The sequence below is a fragment of the Artemia sp. Qi Xiang Cuo genome, chromosome 18 (assembly GCF_049724085.1).
Source record: "Artemia sp. Qi Xiang Cuo chromosome 18, ASM4972408v1, whole genome shotgun sequence".
Classification (NCBI taxonomy): Eukaryota; Metazoa; Arthropoda; class Branchiopoda; order Anostraca; family Artemiidae; genus Artemia; species Artemia sp. Qi Xiang Cuo.
In genome coordinates this window covers 27,024,430-27,046,955 of record NC_142811.1, presented here as the reverse complement: position 1 = coordinate 27,046,955, position 22,526 = coordinate 27,024,430, and the positions used below count along the sequence as shown (strand labels likewise).

Here is a 22,526-nt window from a genome sequence, read left to right as displayed (position 1 = left end):
ACATACAACAGGTACTAATATAAATGAATAAATAAATCTCATAACGAGTAAAACTTGATTTAAATATACGAATCAAACATATAACGAACAAAAATCGATAAACACAAGAGTTTGTCTTATGCCCCCTTTCCGAACTCTAAAAGTCTAAAGCCTACAGCGTCATTTGCGCTTTACTGAAAATGAATTATATTACAAATATTTTCTTTTGGACTAATTACAACATTGAAAATAAATATTAATATTACAGAGAAATAAAATCTTGAACTGGTGTGCTTTCAGGAACTAATATATCAAATATCATACATTAATTTTTTAATCTTAAAAAGGAAACTAGAACTAGCAATTTCCAATTAAATAAGCCTTCTACAAAGTTTATACAACCAGTCCTTCCATAGAAACCATAAATACCCCCGGGACATAACTTACAATACTTGCCCCTGGGGGGGGGGTGTTAACCACGGAGGCATAGGTATATGATCTTTGGGCTATTTTGAACAAAATGGGTATCTCAAAGTTACGATCGAATGTATTTGTCTAAAAGAGGGCGTGGAAAGAAGTCTAGTTGCCCTCCGATCACTTTTGACTTCTAAAAAGGGAACTAGAAATTCCAATTTCCAATCATATGACCCTTCTCCAAAATTATAAAGCAAGACCTTCCAAAAAAACCTTATATGGCCCTGGGGCATAACTTACAATCCTTTCCTCCGGGCTCTGGGGGGTTGTCTCAGCCCCCGAGGCATTGTTATATGATCTTTGGACTATTTTGAATAAAATCGCTATTCCAAAATTTCAAGCGAATATATTTGGGGAAAAGAGGGCGTGGGCAGGGGGGGGGTCAGTTGTCCTCCGATCACTTTTGACTCTTAAAAAGGGAGCTAGAGCTTTCAATTTCCAATCAAATGAGCCTCCTCCGAAGCTTCTATGACCCCCCCCTCCTTCCATAAAAACCATATAAGCCCAAGGGCATAACTTACAATCCTAGCCCCCAGGCTCTGGGGGGCTATGCCAACCCCGGAGGCATTATATGATTTTGGGACTATTTTAAACAAAATGGTTATCTCAAAATTTCGATCAGATGCATTTGGTGAAGAGGCGTGGGGGCTAGCTGCCGTCCGATCACTTTTTACTCTTAAAAAGAGCACAAGAACTTCCAATTTCCAATCGAATGAGCCCCCTCCGAAATTTATACGGTCACCCCTTTCATATGAAGTGCCTCTGGGGAAAAATAAAATAACAAAACATTGAAGCCTTATGGCCTTTACTATAGGCAACGTTATACCGTTGCCTCTGATACTAAAAAAGCATTTTAGACTCTGAACCATGATATTCTTTTTACGAAAATTGGAAATGCAGGTATACGAGGGAGAGCACTAGAAATAATAAATCATACGATTTTAGTATGATTTCTGGTATGATCTCGCATCTATCTGGTGGTCAGATTGTGGTGGATGTTGGTGGTCCTTTGTCAAGCGTAGATGACGTTACGATAGTAGTGTCCCAGAGGGCTCTGTGCTAGGCCCTTGTCAAATATTGATGCATATTAATGATCTTCCAAGAGACCTGCAGGAGAAAAACGGTTTTTGATTCTATTTGAAGATGACATAGCTGTGTTCATTAAGGTGAGGGACTCATCTACATTGATTCAAAATTTGATATTAACAACAAATTTAGAAAACCAGTGATTTGAACATAAGATTTGCAGGGTTCATACAACTACTTGGGAGTTGTTTTTTTTACCAATTCCTATCATTCCAAATTCACAAGATATTGGTTTGTGCATCAATACATTTTCCATTTCCAGGCTTAAACATGATTTATAACTCTGATTGCATCTTATTTGAGACACCGTACAATCAAATGTCTAAATACTTCTTGGACGCATATAGAACAATTTCAGATACTTCAAAATAAAGCAGTAAGAGTACTATAAACTTTCTTATATAAGCTATTAAACCTTAAAATTGCAGTGGAGACAGAATTTTTTTTTCATGAACATTTAAGATTTAATACGTACAAGAGATGTAAGTATTACAATATGGTATTTTAATATAAAGAAGTATTTAATGAGCTATAATGAGAAAGCACAATCCGTTGATTTAATCTTGTTTTTCATTGTTTTTGTTTATTTGTGCATTTATGAGTTAGCTCATGTGCACTGCTTATCCGGCATTACTTACTTTTTCTTTGTTGTTTCTTTTTTCTTCTAGCCTTTCAATTTCTAGTTTTGTGGTATGTTCTCATTTATCTATTTACTTTTATTCATGTTGATGAGACCAAATTTTATGGTTGTTACCCCCACAATTACAAGCTTTGCTCTCCTTTGACTTTGGGGTGTATTATCATTTTGTTATTATATTAGACTAAGTAAAGTCAATAAATTCATTCATTCATATACAAAATAGAAAGTGAGACAAAACAAAAGTCAAGGAGACAAAAATAGGAACAGTGAGACAAAAAAAGAAACGGTGAGACCATTTACACAGGCACAACACTTAAAGGAGGATGGTCCCAAGGGGTTTCTCAAAATGGAGGGGGGGGGGGTAAAACACCAAAAAAGTACATTTGAACCCAACAATTTTTGCATCAAAGGGTTCCCTTTGATACATCTTGGGAGGGTAATCACAACCACGAAATTCTGTATGTGGGTATACACAGGACAAACTAGAAATGCAACTTTACTTCTGAGTAATACCACCTCTCCTTAATAGCCTAAACTACGCGAAAATAATACAATTTTGAACTTCTTTCTTACCCAAAAACTCGCTGAGTAACGTCTGTGAACATAGGTGATCCCAATAAAGATCTTCTTCTTAAGCTATAGTAATTAGACTGAGCTTTGACAAGTGTGCTTGCAAGACAGCCAACTGATAAGACTAGAGCTACCACTTTCTTGGAACTCATCTGAAAAAGTTGTATACAAATAAAAAAAATCCAAAAACTAAGCATTGATGTATAATAATGAAAACAAACAGATAATATCTTATTAGCACCTAAAAAATGTATTATATAACTTTTTGGAAGCTGTTGTCAAATAAGCAATTATCCTTCAATCAAGTAGATATCATCACTGGGCAGTTAGATTAAAATTTAGACAAAGTGCTTGGACAACATTAAAAGATGCACACAGGTCTCAAACATAGGGGAAGGGCAGGGGCTCAAAAATAGTGCACTTTAGATCATAATTTGTCAATATCTGCTTCAAAGGTAGAGAGTGAGCATCACACCAATTTTTGTGGAATTCTCTGCATCCTCTCCCATTTGGAGGCATGAAAATACTAAAAATATGCCACAAAGTTCACATACAACACAGTTTAGAGGAATCCTAAGATATTATCAGCTAAAGGGCAGCCACTTAAAGGTTTTTCTTTTCTCCTTTGAGATCGCAGATAGGTCCATGACATCCAATCCTTAAAGTAATTAAATTTAAAAAAAAACAAGTTTATTTTAACTAAAAGTAAGGAGCGACGTTAAAACTTAAAACGAACATAAATTATTCCGTATATGAAAGGTATAGTGGCTGTCCCCTCCTCAACGCCTCGCTCTTTAAGCTAAAGTTTTTTATTGTTTAAAAAAATAGAGTTGTGAGAAAGTCAAACTTTATCGTAAATAGCGAGGCGTTGAGGAGGGCCCCTTTCATATACGGAATAATTTCTCTTCGTTTTAAGTTTTGACGTCGCTCCTTACTTTCAGTTAAAAAAACTTGTTTTTTTTTATTTAATTTTGGAATTAATGCAGATTTTGATTTTGGCTCACCGTACATGAATAATTGAAACAAAATTTGCATATTAATTTTACTTTTATTTGGTTAGATGACTTTCTTGAAAGTTGTTTAATTTTATTTACGAACGTTTTATAAGTAATAAATACACGTAACTTACGAATTAACTTACGTGACGAACTTCTATATTCATATATTTTTAATACGTATATTAGGGGGTTCGCCCCCTAGTCAATACCTCGCTCTTTACGCTAAAGTTCGAATTTTGTTACAATTATTTAAAAATTACCCCTTAATAACAAAGGCCGTTAATTACAATAAATAGCTCTTATGAAAGTACTAAAAAATCTTTGGGTTAAAGAGCGAAGTATTGACAAGGGGGCGCACCCAATCATATACGTAATATCTTCTGTTCGTTTTAAGCTTTTATGTTGTTCCTTACTTTCAGTTGAAAAACTTGTCTTTTTTTTTATTTAATTTCTGTTTTTTTTTAAATAATGCTGGGAAATCCGGCGCCCCCTTCATAGCAATGTCCCTTCCCCTCTAAAAACTTCCTTCACGGAAAGATCCTCCCACATAACCCCCGACCCCCCTGCTACCAGAAAAAATCTCCCCTGAAAACGTCTGTATACTTCCCAATAACCACACTATATGTTAACATTAGGTAAAGTTCATAACTTTCAGCCCTACCTCCGGGGCCTTTGGGGGATTAAGTCATCCTAAAAGATATAGTTAGCCTATCATATTTTCGACCATGCTGAACAAAATAGGTATCTCAAAATTTTGATCAGGTGACTTTGGGAAAAAATGAGCGTGGGAGGGGACCTAGTTGCCCTCTATTTTTTTTGTCACTTAAAAAGGGCACTAGAACTTTAAATTTGCGTTCCAATTAGCCCTACCACGATATTCTACGATCACTGGGTCGATACGATCACCCCTGGGGGAAAAAAACACATCCATGATCTTTCTTCTGGCAAAAAATACAAAATTTCACATTTTTGAAGACAGGAGCTTCATACCTCTACGATTGGGTTCTCTGAGGTGGTCAATCTGATGGTGTGATTTTCATTAAGGTTCTATAGCTTTTAGGGGGGTCTTTCCCCCTTTTTTCTAAAATCAGCCAAATTTTCTCAGGCGCGCAACTTTTGATCGGTAGGACTAAACCTGATGAAACTTATATATTTGAAATCAGCATTAAAATCTGTTGTTTTTTTATGTATCTTTTGGTATCAAAACCCCGCTTTTTAGAGTTTCGGTTACTATTGAGCCGGGTTGCTCCTTACTTACAGCTTGTTACCACGGACTGTTTGACTTCAAAATACCCAGCTATAAACATCAGTTTGCGTTTTACTGAAAACAAATTGTATTTCGAACACTGTGTTTACTATTATCATAACATTTACTGCAACAGTAACACAAAAGTAAATCACATTGCAAATCAAGATTTATAATAAGAGCTAAGACAAATAAGAAGTGTACCACTTCTTACAGCTTAACTTCACTGAAAACAATATGAATACATACAATAAGGTTTTTATTTGTCAAAATGCCAACAAAAAGAAGAAACCAAAATACTAATCAAGGTTGCAGAAAAACAAATTCTTCGAATAAAGAAACTGCTGACCTACAGTTTCATTTTTACTATTTTAAAATGGCACTTTTTTTGTCCGATTTTTTTCTTTCAGTCCTATTTCATTCAAGACTTAATAAATATTATGACTTAATTTTGGTAACTGCTAACAACGTTTGGTAATTGGAAAGGATTATGTAATGAATGTTAAAGGACGTATTACTGAAAATTTACAATAAACCAGAAAAATGAAACCTATATTGATTGTTTAAAATATATTAATATATAAAAGAAAGAATTACTGGATGTTTAATCAATTTTTATTTTCAATGTTATAATGCCTAAAGAAAAACTGTTTAAATAAACTCTGTTTCCAAAAAAGCACAAATGATGGCTTTCAGAGGGTTTAAGTACAAGTAGTCACATTCCTTTTTTGTGGTAATTTCTGATTGTTCAAGGTTTGATTTAATTACTTATTTTAATTTATGCTTGTTTGAGGTTTTATTTATTTCTTCCCAGTAATTTCCGCTTGTTTTAAGTGTGACTTTTTAAATGCCTTTTTTTCCTCATTCTAGGTTTTAATGCTGCTCTTTACCTTTCTTTATTGTTTTGGAAAACTTAAGGCAAAATTTGAACACTCAGGAAAAATATTCAATCAGCTATAGTTCAGTCCAATTTTTTTTATACTATTTCAACTATAAGTCCAGGGTGGATTAGGGGGGGGGGGATTTCAATTATACATATTGAAAACCTGCTTTTCTGGTCCTCTATGGGGCTAAAGCCATCCTGAGGACACCCTTGAAAATCAATGAATCCTGCATGTCATTAAAATGATCTTCATATTCTGCTTTTGTTGTGACTGTTAGTTTGTTTAAATTAACACATACCTAGGTCATCCATAAAAACGGTTCTGTTTTGCTCCTAAAAAAATTGAAGTTACAAATCAATACTTAAAGGAATTTAATTGGTTCTTATAAACTGGTCACATAAAGGACCAAGACTCTATTTTGAGCAATATTTCTGTCTTTTGCATGGATTTGTGAACAGTGGCAGATCCAGAGGGGGGGGGTCGAGGGGCCCCCCTCCAAGCGTAGTCTAAAGTAGTGTAATTTACTTTACTTAATTAACTCAAGTTTGCGTTAATTAAAATTGCTCCTAACGCAAGTTTATCGGATCAAACTATTTTGAGCCCCCCTCCCCTAATTTTTTTTTATCAACCTATTTTGCCCCCCTCCCCTAAAAAAAATCCTGGATCCACCCCTGTTTGTGAACCTCAGATAGGGGCATATCCTCAAAGAAACTAAAGCATCTTTGGGTCAAGTGAATTAACAAATTTGTTGGTATTCCTCAAAATTCAAGGACACACAAGAAAAGTCACAGGTCTTGCCGTATTAATGCAATGTATTAACGCTATAGCAATGAGTCTCGATGCGTACTGAAAGACCCTCGTATACGAAATAAGAAGAACCCCTAATAACATTTGTGTATCATATAAAAAAAAATTTATTAGATAACTACAGGACCAAGCCACCTGAGCCCAACACTGATATGCACGCTTCTCCTCCATCCCAATCAATTCAAAGTCTCTTTCTTTACACCCTCCCAAGAAGTTCAAATTTCACTTTAATCTTTCCTTACAACATCCTTCAAGGCCGTATCCAGGTGGGGGGGGTACCCGGTTTGACCCCCCCCCCTCCTCCCCCCTTGAAATTTTTGACCGAGTCGAAAATTAGTCGAAAAAACGGTTCTGATCAGCTTACGCAGGATGTTAGACACGAAGTCCGCGGGAAAGAATCGGGTGACCCCCCCCCCCCGAAAAAAAATCCTGGATCCGCTCTTGACATCCTTTCATCCCATTTGGGGATGATGTACTTTTTGTTTGGCCATAGACAGTTGGGCAACAAGGACTATCTTTGGCAATCTGTCATCCTTCATCTGCAGAACGTGTCCTAGCCACCTCAACTATCTCAACCTTTCTCTCATTACAGCAGTGCTTCCATTCCACTAATGCGGGAATAAAGTATTTAAGTGCGAAAAAAAGAGTAGAATTAAAGTAGGACACAATCCGGAAGTAAGTATGTTATCGTGCTTACTATTTGAACAGGAACGTTAACAAAATTGATTCTTACGCTATATTACCAGTGTTTCTACTTTGAATTTTTTCAATCCCTTAAAGGCTGGTGGAGAATCCCTAAGACTCCCTATTTCCAATACCAAAATCCCTCAAAGTTTCCCCATTTTCTGACTTCTTTCCAAGTTACAAGTAAAGACTAATTATGCTGACCTTTGTTAACATTTGTTCAGGACGACTTATTTTGAAGCCCAAGACCTTTTGCGTGTGCCAAAATGTTTTCTTCTGGCGTTAAAAATAAAGCTTCGTATTTATTGAGAAGTTAAATTCAGCTTTGATTTATAGATTCTGATGCCAGATCTCAAATTCTGGACCATATGAATATATTTTATTTATTTGTTGTTTTTTTGCCATTATCTTTTCCTTCTATATTACTACTTTTACAACACCCTCGTTTTATTTGAATTGGTACGAAGGATTACATAAACCCCAGATCAGCCGCCTCACCAAAGCACGAATATATTCTGCTTCGGTTGCCAGCGTTATGCTCTATTCTGCTGAGACTTGGTCGCTGACTCAGACACAGACGCTGAAGGTAGATGCCATCCAGACGAAACACCTTCGAAAAATCGAAGGCTCCCGATGGCCCGACAGGGTACGAAATTCGGAAATCCTCAGGTCCTTCAAACTCCCAACCCTGTCCGAGCAGCTTGAGTCTCGCTCGCTGCGTTGGTATGGTCATCTGCTCCGTCTGCCTGCCCAAACACCCGCCCGACCCATCTTCGATTTCGACCCAGCTGCAAACGGCTGGAGGCGTCCTAGGGGAAGACCACGCACCAGATCGGCGGACGTCATCCGTGATCGGCTCGCCTCCAGAAACATCAACCCGGCTGAAGCGACAACCCTCGACCTGAACCGACCACTCTGGAGAAGACTGACGGCGCTGACGATTGGTTCCCTCTACGCTGGCGACGCTGCCGAGCAAGAGCTTTAATGCCTAATGCCATGCTTTTTCACGCAATATTTTTATTTTGACTTTTTTTTATATTGAGTTGTTAATTTGGAGCAGAGTATAGTACCAAAAATGAATCATATAAAGCTCGATTTAAGGACAGCGCCTGCATTTCGATCTTTTGAATTATTCGATTTTAGTTAGTGTAGACTGCTACCTGCCTCCCAGTTTTCCAGAAAATGCCAAATGTAGACGCGCTTTAATTTGTATTCAGGAAAATTTAATGAGAGTTACAAAATAATAAGATTTAAGAGAAAATACCAAATACTAAGATTAATACTCCAAGTCAGGGTTGTCGTCGCCTTTGCCATTTTCTTTCCCAAAGCCTAAAAAAGCGACGCATTCGGACGATGTCGCATCGTATTTCACGTACTTAATTTTTTTCTTTAACCTCGCGGTGATTGTAGGGGGGTCTTTACGCTTCATCCCATACTTGGCAGAAATCGTCGCAGCCAAAGTTACATTTTTGAGCCCATTCCCCTTTTCATTTTTTACTGTTTTCAGAATGCTGAAAGTCTTTCCACAACGACATTTGAGCAGGGAAGTCCAAAAATAAACCGAATGACATGAAGAACGCTATTGAACTTTAGCACTCCACTTGGCGTCTTGATGGATGCCACCCAATTCCAAAAATCAAACCTTCAGTCCTTCCCCGTTGGTTATTTGTTTCAAATTTCGTGGATCTATCTGCGAGTCTGACAAAAACTAGAACATTTGTCAATCGCTTTTACCGAAATCCCGCCGTTGTATCCAAAATTCCTATTTCCGCAAAAATCCGTAAGCTCGGCAAGGAAAAAAGTGGAAAATCCAAATTTAAAGCAGAAATAAAGTACTAAAGTAGGTCTAAAAATATTAGAGGAGAAACATTCAAAATAAAGTAGTCTACTCTAAAATATAGTAGAAATGGAAGCACTGAATTACAGTCTTAGAGCAAAGGACTGAACTATATTTTTCGTAGAGCTTACTGTTAGCGATATGGTCAGTCAGTTGGGTATCTAAAAGAATCCATAAGCAATTTCTCTGGAAAACATCTAGCAAATCCTCCTCCAAGGGTAGATCCAAGATTTTTTTTTTTAGTGGTGGTGCATAATAGCTTACTCTGTTAAACTTGCAAACAAAAAAATACCATTAATTTAAAGGAAACCTCAACAATTACGCTTTTTAGGTAAGCAGTGGAAATACTACTGCTAACAACTCACTGCAACACGAAGCCGCCTGAGGCCAACACAACTACGCTCTCTCCTCCTCCATCCCAATCTACTCAAAGCTTCCCTCTTTACACCCTCCCAGGAAGTTCCCATTTCCTTTCAATCTTTCTTTGTTACATCCTCTCACTCCAACCGTGGATGACCTGGTTTCCATTTAGCCCTAGACGGTTGGCCAAAAAGGACAATCTTTTGGCAATCTGTCAACCTTCATCCACTGAACGTGTCCTAGCCATCTCAATCTTTCTCTCAATTTCAACCTTTTTGTACAGCCTACTGTTTGAAATACGGTCAGTCATCTGGGTACCCAGAACAATTCGTAGACAATTTCTCTTGAAAACAAATAGAAAATCTTCTTATGCTTTTTGGTAGTGGAAATGATCTTAAATTTAATCTAAAATCTGGTGAGAGTTGAAGTTCCAATAAATTTCTTGAAATTAAAATGATATAAAATATTGATACAAAAAACACTAGTTATAAAAACCAACCCACCATAAAAAAGCTGCTCACCCTCTACAGGAAAATATGATATTTAATATTTTCTCCATAATGTTTAGTCTTTGCACTTCCGACCATTATAGGGAGTGAGCTGAGCTTTCTATTGTAAAAAAAAAAAAAATGGTCTTGAACCATCTTTTGGAGTCATGCATTCTTTGTGACTAATTGTATAGGTCAAGCCAATCAGCATGTTGCTTAACTATATGGTATCGCTTAGTAATTATGATGATAATGAAGAGTAGGAAATGAGTATTAAGATACAACTTGTATCTTTCAATGCAAGCATCTCATTTAATATTTTCAGCACTAAATATTCACTGCTTGTCCAAAAAAGATGAGAATTTGCGACATATTGGTTCAATCTTAGATGTAAAAGTTTGAAGATCAGGTGTGGAATATAAACCTTGAGGGAGGAATATGTTAAGTGAATAACGTGTCATTGACGCATTGGAAAATCTGTTGGTCATGTCAGAAATATAGCTATCTTACTGAATATAAACAGCTCTTTTCCAATAAAGGTGGAAATTGTCTTGGTCGTCTTGTGAGACAGTGGGGTAATTTGATTGATAGTTTTTTATTTGCCTTTCATAGAATGCAAAGTCACGTCCATAGCTTTCTCTGCACTTTCACATATAATTTGGAAAACCTCATCATTCTCCTTCTTTTTATTTAAAAGCTTTAGGGTTTTGGATATTTTTCTGTGGCTGAAAATAAATGTAATGCTTCAGTCTGAAGTAACCTGTTTAATACAAGAGTTGTGTCAGTTACATTACTCAAATAGTAAACAGTAATAATAAAGTGAAAGGTTAAAAATGTGCACAGCAAGCAATTTGCTTTTGTCAATGAATAACTGCCACGCCATAAAAACACAATTCTAAAAGCTTCAACTATTTTAGGCATATCATCTCTGAATTGCAATATACTTTTGGGACATTCAACCCAATGAGGAATCTTGTACATGATAACCTAAGAAAAGTTTTAAAGACAAAATTTAGTTTTGCTGATATACTAAAAAAACTTGCAACTTCTTTAATAACAACTACAGCATTCTTGACATACTGGCTTTTATTTATGGAAATCAATAGGCTAAGAGCATGATTTTTGCATCCACAGAGGCTACTTCTTTTAGCAACTTTTTGTATCTCTGATACAGCCACTTGCATTTCAGAAATGTTGACACTGCATCTAGTGCAGCTTACGCCAACACAACTGTCAATTTTTATTGTTCCAACATCTTCCATTATCTTTCTGATTAATCCAATGTTTTCCATTAGCTTGAGCAAAGACTTGCCTAAAATTTCACCTGTGATGTTTGGTTCATGTTCAGTTATACCCCTATAGTTTGTTTCAGGAAAGTCCATAAATCCAACAAAGTCTTCTAAAATACTGCTGTAATAAACATAGTGCAGAGAAAGACTAAGTTGTGAGGTATGTGACAAATCTGTGGTTTTGTCAAATATTACACTGTAAAATTGAGCTTTGTGGATTCGTGTTTTTATAGTTCTTAAAGTTTCTTCAGCGCAAAATTGTATCAAGTCATTCACCATCATCTTATTAATATACCCCAGCCCTGCAACTCTGTTAGGGGGGCTTGTGCTCCCCATCTGGATCCACCACTGTCCTCCTCTGTCTTTTGGAGCACCCAGGCTTCAGAACCATACTTGACCACTGTTATTTATGTAGCTTCCAATATTCTAATCATGATTTGCAGACTTATCTCCCTATTCTTCAAAGCCTTTTCAACTATGATAAAATACCCTGTGCCTTGTCTATTCTACTGTCCAGTTGATCAATTTTCTTGTTACCCAATGTCATCTCTTCACCTTCACTTATTCCTATTCTTAGCAACTTCGTCTTCTTAAAATTAATTTAAAAATCTATTCTTGTACCCTGAACTCTCAAAACTTCAAAAAATTGATTTATTTTGCCAGCATTTACCCTGACTAAAAATCTTCATCATAAATTTAGGCTCTGGGCTCATTCCTTAAAGTTGTATTTACCAGCTCAGCTACTTTTGAAGATAGTAGAAAGTTCATTTTCTAGAAATTATCTCCAAATATTCCTCCATAGGCTAAGTAGGATTCTCAATGCTACTCAACAAACAATTCAGCTGGATCTCTCAAGCCAGCCTCTTTTTCTAGAATGTCACTGCTTAAAAAAAAGGGAAAATTATTTATTATGCCGTGTTCCCATATCAGTCATCAATGAGGAGCAGAATCAAGAGTGACTTAGGTCTCCTGCTGGGTGCTACTCAGCATAGAGAGTGATATCTGCCACCTCCATCCACTTTTGTCCATTGCAAGGATTTGCACTTCATTAGGTCTGATATTTGCTATTGCTAGGAACTTGGATATGCTGTCAGACCATTACTTCTTTGGTCAGCTGCAAGTGCTGCAAGGAAAGTACTTATGGGAGGGGGGTAATACTGCCAGGACTATAATAGAAGTACTTATTTTCCTTTTTTATACCGTCTTTGTAGATTTGTCATATATTTGATTAATTTTCCAAAGAAAGCAAAAACATGGCACTAAATTTGTCATTCAATGTTCTTTCCTAATGCAACAATTGCTACTTTTATAAATTCTATTTGGAACCCTTAAAGAGTTCCAAACTACATAGTGACCCATGATTCCTTTTATGGTGGAACTAAGAAAAACAATCTACTATCTGATTAATAGATTAATACTTAGTTTATATTTGATAGTTACCTATCCCAAATGAATGCCTTTTTTATGACTAAATATGATACACTTCAAAATTTAATTCTGAACTTCAAAGTTGCTTCAACTTCTTCTCTGTGCTAGACCCAAGGCTATACAAAAAAGTTAGTATTGTCTTGTTTATTTTTATTTTTTTGTTGTCATTACAAACCAAATGATGATGAGAAATAAGAACAAGGGGAGGGGAGGTCTGGAATATAATTGCAAAAACAGCCAATATTATATTTGAAAACAGTACTGAATAGAGATTGGATAGTATTATTCTTTTGTTGTTTACTTTTTGGACAAAGTAGATGAAATAGCCCATTACCCCTTCCCCACCCTGGCAGTACCAATGAGCAAAATAGGTAGCCTAACATAAGCAAAAACAAATCAATGTCCAAGTTATATAGATACTGCATTCTGAAAAACATACTATTAGTAATATGGGGTGAATTAACTATCAAAGTAAAGAAGATGCACAAGAAGGATCCATTGGGGAAAATGTCACTCTATCCCCCAATTGGTACCACTGGATTTTCAAATGTGGACTTAAATTGTATTACTTTTTGTTGTTATATTAGCTTGTTCAGAAAAAGAATTGTACCTCAGGATTACCACAGAAGAGATGCATCTTGAATCTTTTATCTATTCAACTGAATAAAATGGCAGGCTGGCAAGAGACTTCTTGATATTACAACCAATCAATCATCATACATATTACAATGCATCAATCAATCAATTTATTTTATCAATAAATCCACAACAAATAACACTTCAACTCAGTCTCCCCTGTAAGGCTATATAGTCACAAAAAAAGGTAAGAATATGTTTCTACTGGTTTTCATTTTGTAGTATACAACTACTATCATCAGTGTGAGGAGCAATAAACAAGATTAAAATTCTATTATTTTGATGGACACTAGTGAATATGAGTTGAGACAGTGATTTTTCAAGCAAAATTAAATAAAAAAAAAAAGTTTTTTTAACTGAAAGTAAGGAGCGACATTAAAACTTAAAATGAACAGAAATTATTCCATATATGAAAGGGGCTGTCCCCTCCTCAACGCCTTACTCTTTATGCTAAAGTTTTCATTGTTAAAAAAAAAATAGAGTTGTGAGACAGTCACACTTTAGCGTAAAGAGCAAGGGATTGAGGAGGGTACAGCCCCTTTCATATATGGAATAATTTCAGTTTGTTTTAAGTTTTAATGTTGTTTCTTACTTTCAGTTAAAAAAAAATTGTTGTTTTTTTATTTAATTTTTGAACGTTTTTGAATAAATACAGGTTTTGATCTTGGCTCAACATACATGAATAATTAAAACACAATTTTCATATTAATTTACTTTTATTTGGTTAAATGGCTTTCTTGAAACTTGTTTAATTTTATTTACAAACGTTTTTATTAGTAATAAATATACGTAACTTACAAATTAACTTACATAACAAACTTCTATATTCAGATATTTTTAATATGTATATTAGGGGGTTCGCCCCCCAGTCAATACCTTGCTCTTTAATCGAAAGTTCAAATTTTGTTCCAATTCTTTAAAAATTACTGCTTAATCACAAAGGCCGTTAATTAGAATAAATAGCTCTTATGAAAGTACTAAAAAATCTTTGGCTTAAAGAGCAAGGTATTGACTAGGGGGTGAACCCAATCATATATTTAATATTTTCTGTTTGTTTAAAGTTTTGATGTTGCAGTTGAAAACTTGTTTTTTTATATTTAATTTCTTATCTTTTTTTAAATAATGCTAGGAAGTCCGGCGTCCCCTTCATAGCAATGTCCCTTCCCCCATGAAACCTTCCTTCATGGAAAGATCCTCCCAAATAACCCCCGAACCACCACCCCCCCACTACCAGGTGAAATCTCCCCTGACAACGTCTGTATACTTCCCAATAACCAATACTATATGTTAACATTGGGTAAAGTTCATAACTTTCAGCCCTCCCTCTGGGAACTTTGGGGGATTAAGTCATCCTAAAAGACATACTTATAATATTTTCAAACATGATGAACAAAATGGCTATCCCAAAATTTTGATAAAGTGACTTTGGGAAAAAAATGAGCGTGGGAGGGGGCCTAGTTGCCCTCCATTTTTTTTGGTCACTTAAAAAGGGCACTAGAACTTTTAATTTCCATTCCAATGACCCTTCCCACAATATTCTAGGACCACTGGGTCAATACAATCACCCTTGAGAAAAAAAACCCAAAGAAACATGCACCCGTGATCTTTCTTCTGGCAAAAAATGCAAAATTCCACATTTTTGTAGATAGGAGCTTGAAACCTCTACAGTAGGGTTCTCTGATATGCGGAATATGATATCTATAACTTTTAGGGGGTCTTTCCCCCTTTTTTCGAAAATCAGCCAAATTTTCTAAGGTGCATAACTTTTGATGGGTAGGATTAAACTTGATGAAATTTATATATTTGAAATCAGCATTAAAATATGATTCTTTTAATGTATCTCTTTGTATCAAAATACTGTTTTCTAGAGCTTTGGTTACCATTGAGCTGGGTCACTCCTTACTTACAGTTCATTACCACAAACTTTGATAGATGGAAGTAAGCAACCTTTCTTCTCCTTGCTTGAACCAACTTTGATTTCACACAAAAATTGAATACAGTTATATAATAAAACTATTTATATTCATGCTTTGGTATTTTAAATTAGGCTGTAGGAAATATTAATTTGAGTGCTACTGCCAATTAAAAAATTCAAGAATGTTGAAAAAAAAATTACTAAATCAGCAAATAAATCATTAAAATTACAATTTCTATACATCTATAGCTTCACCAGACAGCCGGTTTTAGGCATTTTTTAGATTTCTACAAATATGAATAATTATTTTTGTAAGTATGCTTAATACAGGGGCACCAATAAGGAGGGGGTACTATCAACCATTTGACTTTGATAATTTGTTTTTTTTTTAAGCCTAAGCCCCCCTCTTGATTTCGAAAAATACTTTTCTTTATATTTTTATAAAAAGAATAATAAAATCCCAAGTCCATCTCCTGCACTTTCCTGAATTGGTACCCTTGGTTTATCCCCCCCCCCCAAATCTTTGTGTGTGGTCTAGTGGTGATCTGACCAAAATATTCACCTTTTCTTTCCAGAATTTCATCACTATCTACTAAAAACAATAGTTGTTTTGTTGGGTTTTTTTTTTACTCTAGCTGAGCTAGTATAATTATTTGGGTACCAGAGGAAGACTGAAAAAAAATAGAGACTTGCCAGGTTGGGCCAGATACCAATCTGGGGTATATATTTGCACATTAGGGGATGGGGGTAAATTTTATTTCTTATGTAAATGAAAGGTAAGTCTAAACTTTCCCCCCAACCCCCTAATGTGCAAACATATACACTGAATGGGTTTATATAGGGGTGGGGGCTAAAATTTACTTCCGACATAAATTATTATTATATGTGTAAAGAGCATAAAAAAAGGCATCAAGTGGTATATTCACTTTATTCATAAGTCAATAATATGATTTGGTAAAAATTTACCACCTAGGCTACCAAGAGGCCCCTAAATGAGTATTTAGCCTAGCTTACCTAACTTGGGCTATATATTTATGCATTAGAGGGGGCGGTAAAATTCTACTTTAGCTACTTTTGGCTATCTTGGAAAGGGGTTAGGTTAGGAAAATGAAACTTTCAGGGATGGGTCTACAGGCTAAAGTATGTCCTGGGAAGGTATTTTGAAGTAGCCTACCTACCTCCACTCCTTCTCCCTCTAGAGGGTCATGAAATTTGCCTACATGATAGGTCTATACCCATTGAAATTTTAACAAAACAACATTTTACCTTAATTTTCAGTTATCAGTTTCTTTTTCTCTGGCTTTAGCTCTGAATATGCAATTTCAGTTATTTGAGCAGAATTTTAAGACATATAAATAGTTTATTTCTAAAATTTGGGAAATGTATTTGCATGGCCTATCTTTAAAACCTTATAAATTGGGATTAAGCAAAGTTGTGAAGCTGAAAACAATTTTGTTGTACTTCATTTAAGCTGGTGCAGAAGATCTATTTTGCAAGGTTTCACTTCTATAACTCACATATTTTTAAAGGTCATCAAAGGTCAGGACCCTCTAGAGGGAGGAGTTGAGGTGGGTACTTCAAAATATCTTCCCAGGACATACTTTAGCCTGTAGACCCATCCCTGAAAGTTTCATTTTCTTAACCTAACCCCTTTTCAAGATAGTCAAAAGTAGCTAAAGTAGAATTTTACCGAGGGGGCATAGGGGTAAAGTATAGTGATATGCTTTCAGGAATAATAGGCCTATAAATATTTAATAATGTTTTAGCCTATAGCAGGCTAGTTTTAAGAATTTTATAAGCCTAGTAGGTCCTATTTGGTTTTGAAGAAGGTGACCACGATATACAAGAACAGGCTTAATTCAGAATGTAAATCTTGTTGCAGAATTTACAACTATCCTATTAGGCCTAACCCCAGCTAGTCTGTTAGGCTTAGTGAATATGAGTTGAGACAGTGATTTTTCATGCATAAATGGAAGCAAGCAACCTTTCTTCTCCTGGCTTGAACCAACTTTGATTTCACACGAAACTTGAATACAGTTATATAACCTAAGTTATATAATAAATCTATTTATATTACATGCTTTGGTATTTTAAATTAGGCTGTAGGAAATCTTAATTTGAGCGCTACCGCCGATTAAAAACTTCAAGAATGTTGAAAAAAAATTACTAAATCAGCAAATAAATCATTAAAATTACAATTTCTATGTGTCTATAGCTTTACCAGACAGCCGGTTTTAGTAATTTTTTAGATTTCTACAAATATGAATAATTGTTTTGTAAGTATGCTTAATACAGGGGCACCAATAAGGAGGGGGTACTATCAACCATTTGACTTTGATAATTCATTTTTTAAGCGTAAGCCCCCCTCCTGATTTCGAAAAATACTTTTCTTTATATCTTTATAAAAAGAATAATAAAATCCCAAGCCCATCTTCTGCACTTTCCTGAACTGGTACCCTTGGTTTTTCCCGCCCCCCCCAAAATCTTTGCGTGTGGTCTAGTGGTGATCTGACCGAAATATTCACCTTTTCTTTCCAGAATTTCATCGCTATCTACTAAAAACAACAGTTTTTTTGTTGTTTTTTTTTTTTTTACTCTAGCTGAGCTATTATAATTATTTGGGTACCAGAGGAAGACTGAAAAAAAATAGAGACTTGCCAGGTTGGGCACTGAAAAAACAGAAAGACCGACAACGTTCTTAATCATTAAAACCTACGGGAGTCAGTGGTGCCAATTCACAAAATGTAGGGACGGCGTAAATTTTTGTATTTTAGAATACTGAAGAAAAATAAATATTTTTCGAAAACTAAAGAGGGCAACTAGCCCCCATTCACTCCGTAAAATTGCGTCCTAGACCATTTTAGAAGATAAATGATTAAAACAAAATGTCCCATGGCGGTAAAATGACGTACAAAAAATAATGAAGAGTCTCACCTTATAAAAAAAAAAATAATGAGAAGTCCCAAGGTGTATCACAAAATAGTTTTTGTTACATACAAGCGCAGAATTTCGACAATAATTTTGTATTTTCTTCGACACCTGGTTTGTCAATGATAAATGAGGCTTGAATCGCAAATCGGACACGTGCGAAGAAGAAGTTCGGGAAAGGGGATTTCAAAATGTTGTGGAGGACTGTACCTCAAATATTGTTTTAATAAGCTTTTCCTTGGCTCACCTGTAAGTTTCAAAATGATCAAGGACAAGTTTTTCGCCAATTTCCGGATAGCACCCTACTCCCTCCCACCAAAATTTGATGTCTTCTATGCCCAGGCAATGATACTTGAAAATTTCATTCGAATTAACAAAAAAACTCCTCATGTGTCAGAAATAAAACATATTTTATATATTAAATTCCTCTTGTCTGAGGGACTTATGGTTTAAAGTTTCAAGCTATTCAATATACATATATATATATATATATATATATATATATATATATATATATATATATATATATATATATATATATATATATATATATATATATATATATATATATATATAATAATGATTTAATTACCCACCATCTACAAAAAGATTATAGTGGAGCAAAAAAAAAAAAAAAAGATACGAAACTCAAACAAATGCAGGTGAAAAACGACGTCTCATCAATCTGACTTTGAACACTGAATTGTCCCGAATGGTCGACCCTTGCTTGGATGGCTCCGGAAGTCCATATTTTTCCAGTCGAGAATTCCGGTATCGCTTGGATATATACAGTAAAAATTTTGCATACTTATAGTAGCACTTTCGGATTTTTTCGCAGTCTCTCACTGTCAGCACCTGGGATGCACCGGCAAGGTAGATTACATGTGGCTAGGAAACTGAAAGATAAATTGAGGCTAGATGTTTCCTGGAGTAGCGTCCACGATTCGGCACTATAAACCCGTAAGTGTGTTTAATGGCTGTGGTTATTTGCTTGACGATGGATTGCCTGGTTTTACCGATCGTTTCTGCAATCATGATACCCAGATATCGTAGCTCAGACACAGCAGGGACTGAATGATTGCCGAGGGTCGCAGATTCACTTTTAGGTACGTTGAAGGTTAAAAACTCGCACTTCTCTATATTGATAGAGAGTCCGATAGAAAGAAAGTCACTGTGGAGTTGACTCAGGTTATCTTGTAAGTCAGCTTTCAATCTACTGAGCAGAAGGACATCGTCAGCGTATGAAAGGTAAGACACGTTGGTACCGTGAAGTAGAAGGGAGGGCGAGATGCGGTCCAGAATCTTGGAAATCGCATGTTTTTAAAAGAGAGGACTAAGAACGCTTCCTTGCCTCACGCCTTTTTTGATTTTGGCGGGATCTGATGTTCTATCTTTCCATTTGGCAGAAACTATTGAATTTTCATAACGGAATTTCAATGTTTTCACTATACTCGCACTTACACCACTCAGCAGTAGAGCATTCATTGCTTGCATGTGGCTGACGCTGTCGAACGCTTTTGAAATATCTATAGCACACATATAGAGAGGCGACTTGTTTCTCTCTGAGTCCATGAGTACATTAGCAAGAAGGCGATGAGCCTCTGGACAACCGAGACCTTTCTGGAATCCAAGTTGATTATCCCCGAAATCTCCAGTATCCAGCTCGGAGAAGATCACATACTCAAACACTTTGCTCAGGATGCAAGAGACTGTTATGGGTCTGTAAGATTTACAGTCATTGAGATCTTTTCCTTTCTTGGCGATAGAAGTGATGACTCCTTTCAGGAAACTTTTTGGTACAAAACCCCTGGAGATGCACATCTGGAAGATAAGCTGAAGGTGGGAATAGAAACTTTCAGGTAAGTGCTTGAGATGTTTTGTTGTGAGACCGTCGCCATCTGTCCCATTTTTTCCTTTCGAAAGTGCCTTTTTGACCGCGATTTTGATCTTTTCCAGGGATATGGGAACAACACAGCGCTGTCCCGAGACGCGCACAAGCCAGCTGGTGACTTCCTTTTCATACTGGTTGCTTATGGCAAGATTCCCGTCTCTGTATACCGAAGTATAGTAAGAGTGCCAGTCATGCAGCGCTAGAGAAGTATTAGGTACACGGTCGCCCGGTCAAATTAGACTTTGCCATGATTTCTTGTTCTCAATGAACTGTTGCCCGATAATACGGTACTTTTTCATCTCAGCTTTGTATTTGCGTTTTGTACTCCGTTTCAGCTCGAATACAGTCCTGCGTAACGGTCTTCGGCAAGCAATCCAAATGTTTAGCCACATTTTAGCACGTCGCTTAGCCGTCTGGAGTTCGATGGATTCGGACCACATCGGTTTCTCTGACCCAATTTAGACTCTTCTTGTAGGAACCGCTTTCGATTCGGCAGCTTTCAGAGCGTGGGTAACTTGATGATAGTAAGTGTTAAGTTCAATAGAGGCTGCCATGTTGGAGGGACCAGTACAGAGTAGATGAAACGGAACTTTTATGCTACTAAGGACAGAAGCAACAGTGGCAATATATAGGGCAATATTACACTTCTGCCAGTTTTGCTTGTAGACCCACCTTCTGGAACAGGCTTATTAGTGCTCTGTGCTGAATGCAGGTGGAACGAAATTCCGGCATGGTCACTAATCGGATCGTCAGTACACACTGTAACTGGGAGAACAGGGATGGATGTGGACGAAAGTACATGGTCAATATTTGACGTATGACCACTAGTATGGGTGTACGTAAAATACAGGGACTTCGGTCAGATATTGTAAGATGTTGGGAGGCAGTTTAGAAAGATATCAGACAGGATATGGTCCTTGGTAGGGTCGCAGTTGAGGTCCCCAGCTATTAGCTACTTACTCCCACTACGCTCAAGAGACTCCAAATGTCGTCCAAGGGCATCTGCTGCTTTTGAGAATTTCATTAGAGAGACAGCATTGTTGTAGTTAGTGGGCATGTATACATTGATGAACTCAATTCCCTCAGCAAAGATACATAATAGAATACTGCATCTGATCGACGGCTTAGCCAATAGTTTCTTCCTAGCGTATATTGCCAGACCTCCGGACGGACGCTATGCCGCAGATCTTGCGGGATGTATGAAGACATCGTGAGACAAGGATCTGTTTAGTAAGTTTGTATTCATTCCAGAAAGCTTATGCTCCTGGATAAACATTACGTTATAAATCTGGAGAAGATCGTCTATGGCCTTTTCTTTATTGCGACAACCATTGATATTCAGACTAAGATATTTTAAGAGGCCTATTCATTGTTTACTCTTGTTTTTCAGAATCTCTCTTAATTTAGGGCATGTTAGGCTGAAGCAGACATGAGATCCTTCGCAAGAAACGCATTTGAGGTCTTCGTTGCGTGGCGCGTCTTGGTTACTAGTGTGAGGTTCAGCAAATCTAGAGCATCTGGGACAGTTCTTGCAGTTTTCAATGAGGTGGTCGCAGCTTTGACATCTGAAACATCTTCTTGGGGCCTCCTTGTACTTCGTTACCCGGAAAAAGTCGTATCCAAGCTTGATTCCGTTAGACATGGCAAAGTTCATGGTCAGTTTATTTTTGAAAGTCAGTCTGACCGTTTCGCTTTGTCCGAAGCGGAGAGCTTCCTCTACAAGGCCTGGATTATACTTTACCAGTTCATTAGCATCCGCATCAACGGAAAGTCCTCTTATTATTCCAAACGATTTTTCTTCCCTCAGTTTGCACTTTATGCTGTTTTGGCAGCCACTCGGCAAATTTGCGGAAAGGATGCTAGGGGCTTCACTTCCAAAAGCTTTGGATTTTACAACGTCACTGAATTTGACTTGAAGCTTATTATTTCTCAGTTGCCTGACCCCTTGTATGCCATCTTCAGACTGCAGTTGACCAAATGTTTGTAGTCTAGTCAGGGGGTCCATACATGGAGCGTCTTTGACGATTACAGTACAAATCGGTTGCTCGTTGTTTCTTGCTGCTGTAGCGCCAATGTCTGGGGAGGCAGTCAATTTAACACCAATCGTATACTTCTTGACCACGGACATAGAGCTCTTCAGATCCTGTATTTCTCCTAACAGGATAGAGAAATTGCTCTAGGGGACCTGTGGGACTTGGGAAGGATGAGTGATGACAAAACTTGAAAGTCGGATGTTGTTCCGGTCACATTCAGCTAGCAAATCCAGGATTTCTGATGTCGCTGAATTTTTTGTTCGGCTTTTCGTAGCTAGAGAGGCTCTTGCAGGGAATGTTATCTGAATGAGCTCCAATTTAGCGTCGCGTAATGCTGTTAACTCGAAGAAATC

At 36.7% G+C, this 22,526-nt stretch overlaps 1 protein-coding gene across 3 annotated transcripts in view; it reads right to left on the bottom strand.

The window, feature by feature from the left end:
* The window catches only part of LOC148941380 (cartilage acidic protein 1-like), a 66,013-nt gene extending 48,598 nt beyond the window's left edge, over positions 1 to 17,415 (bottom strand). For all 3 annotated transcript variants that reach the window (XM_089103948.1, XM_089103950.1, XM_089103949.1), the window contains exons 1-2: positions 17,306 to 17,415; positions 2,753 to 2,901 (exon numbers count right to left, since the gene is read on the bottom strand). In XM_089103948.1, the coding sequence (XP_088960074.1) occupies positions 2,753 to 2,901 (149 nt within the window). In that variant the 5' untranslated portion in view covers positions 17,306 to 17,415. The remainder of the gene's footprint in view (positions 1 to 2,752; positions 2,902 to 17,305) is intronic.
* Between the last annotated feature and the right edge of the window lie 5,111 nt (positions 17,416 to 22,526).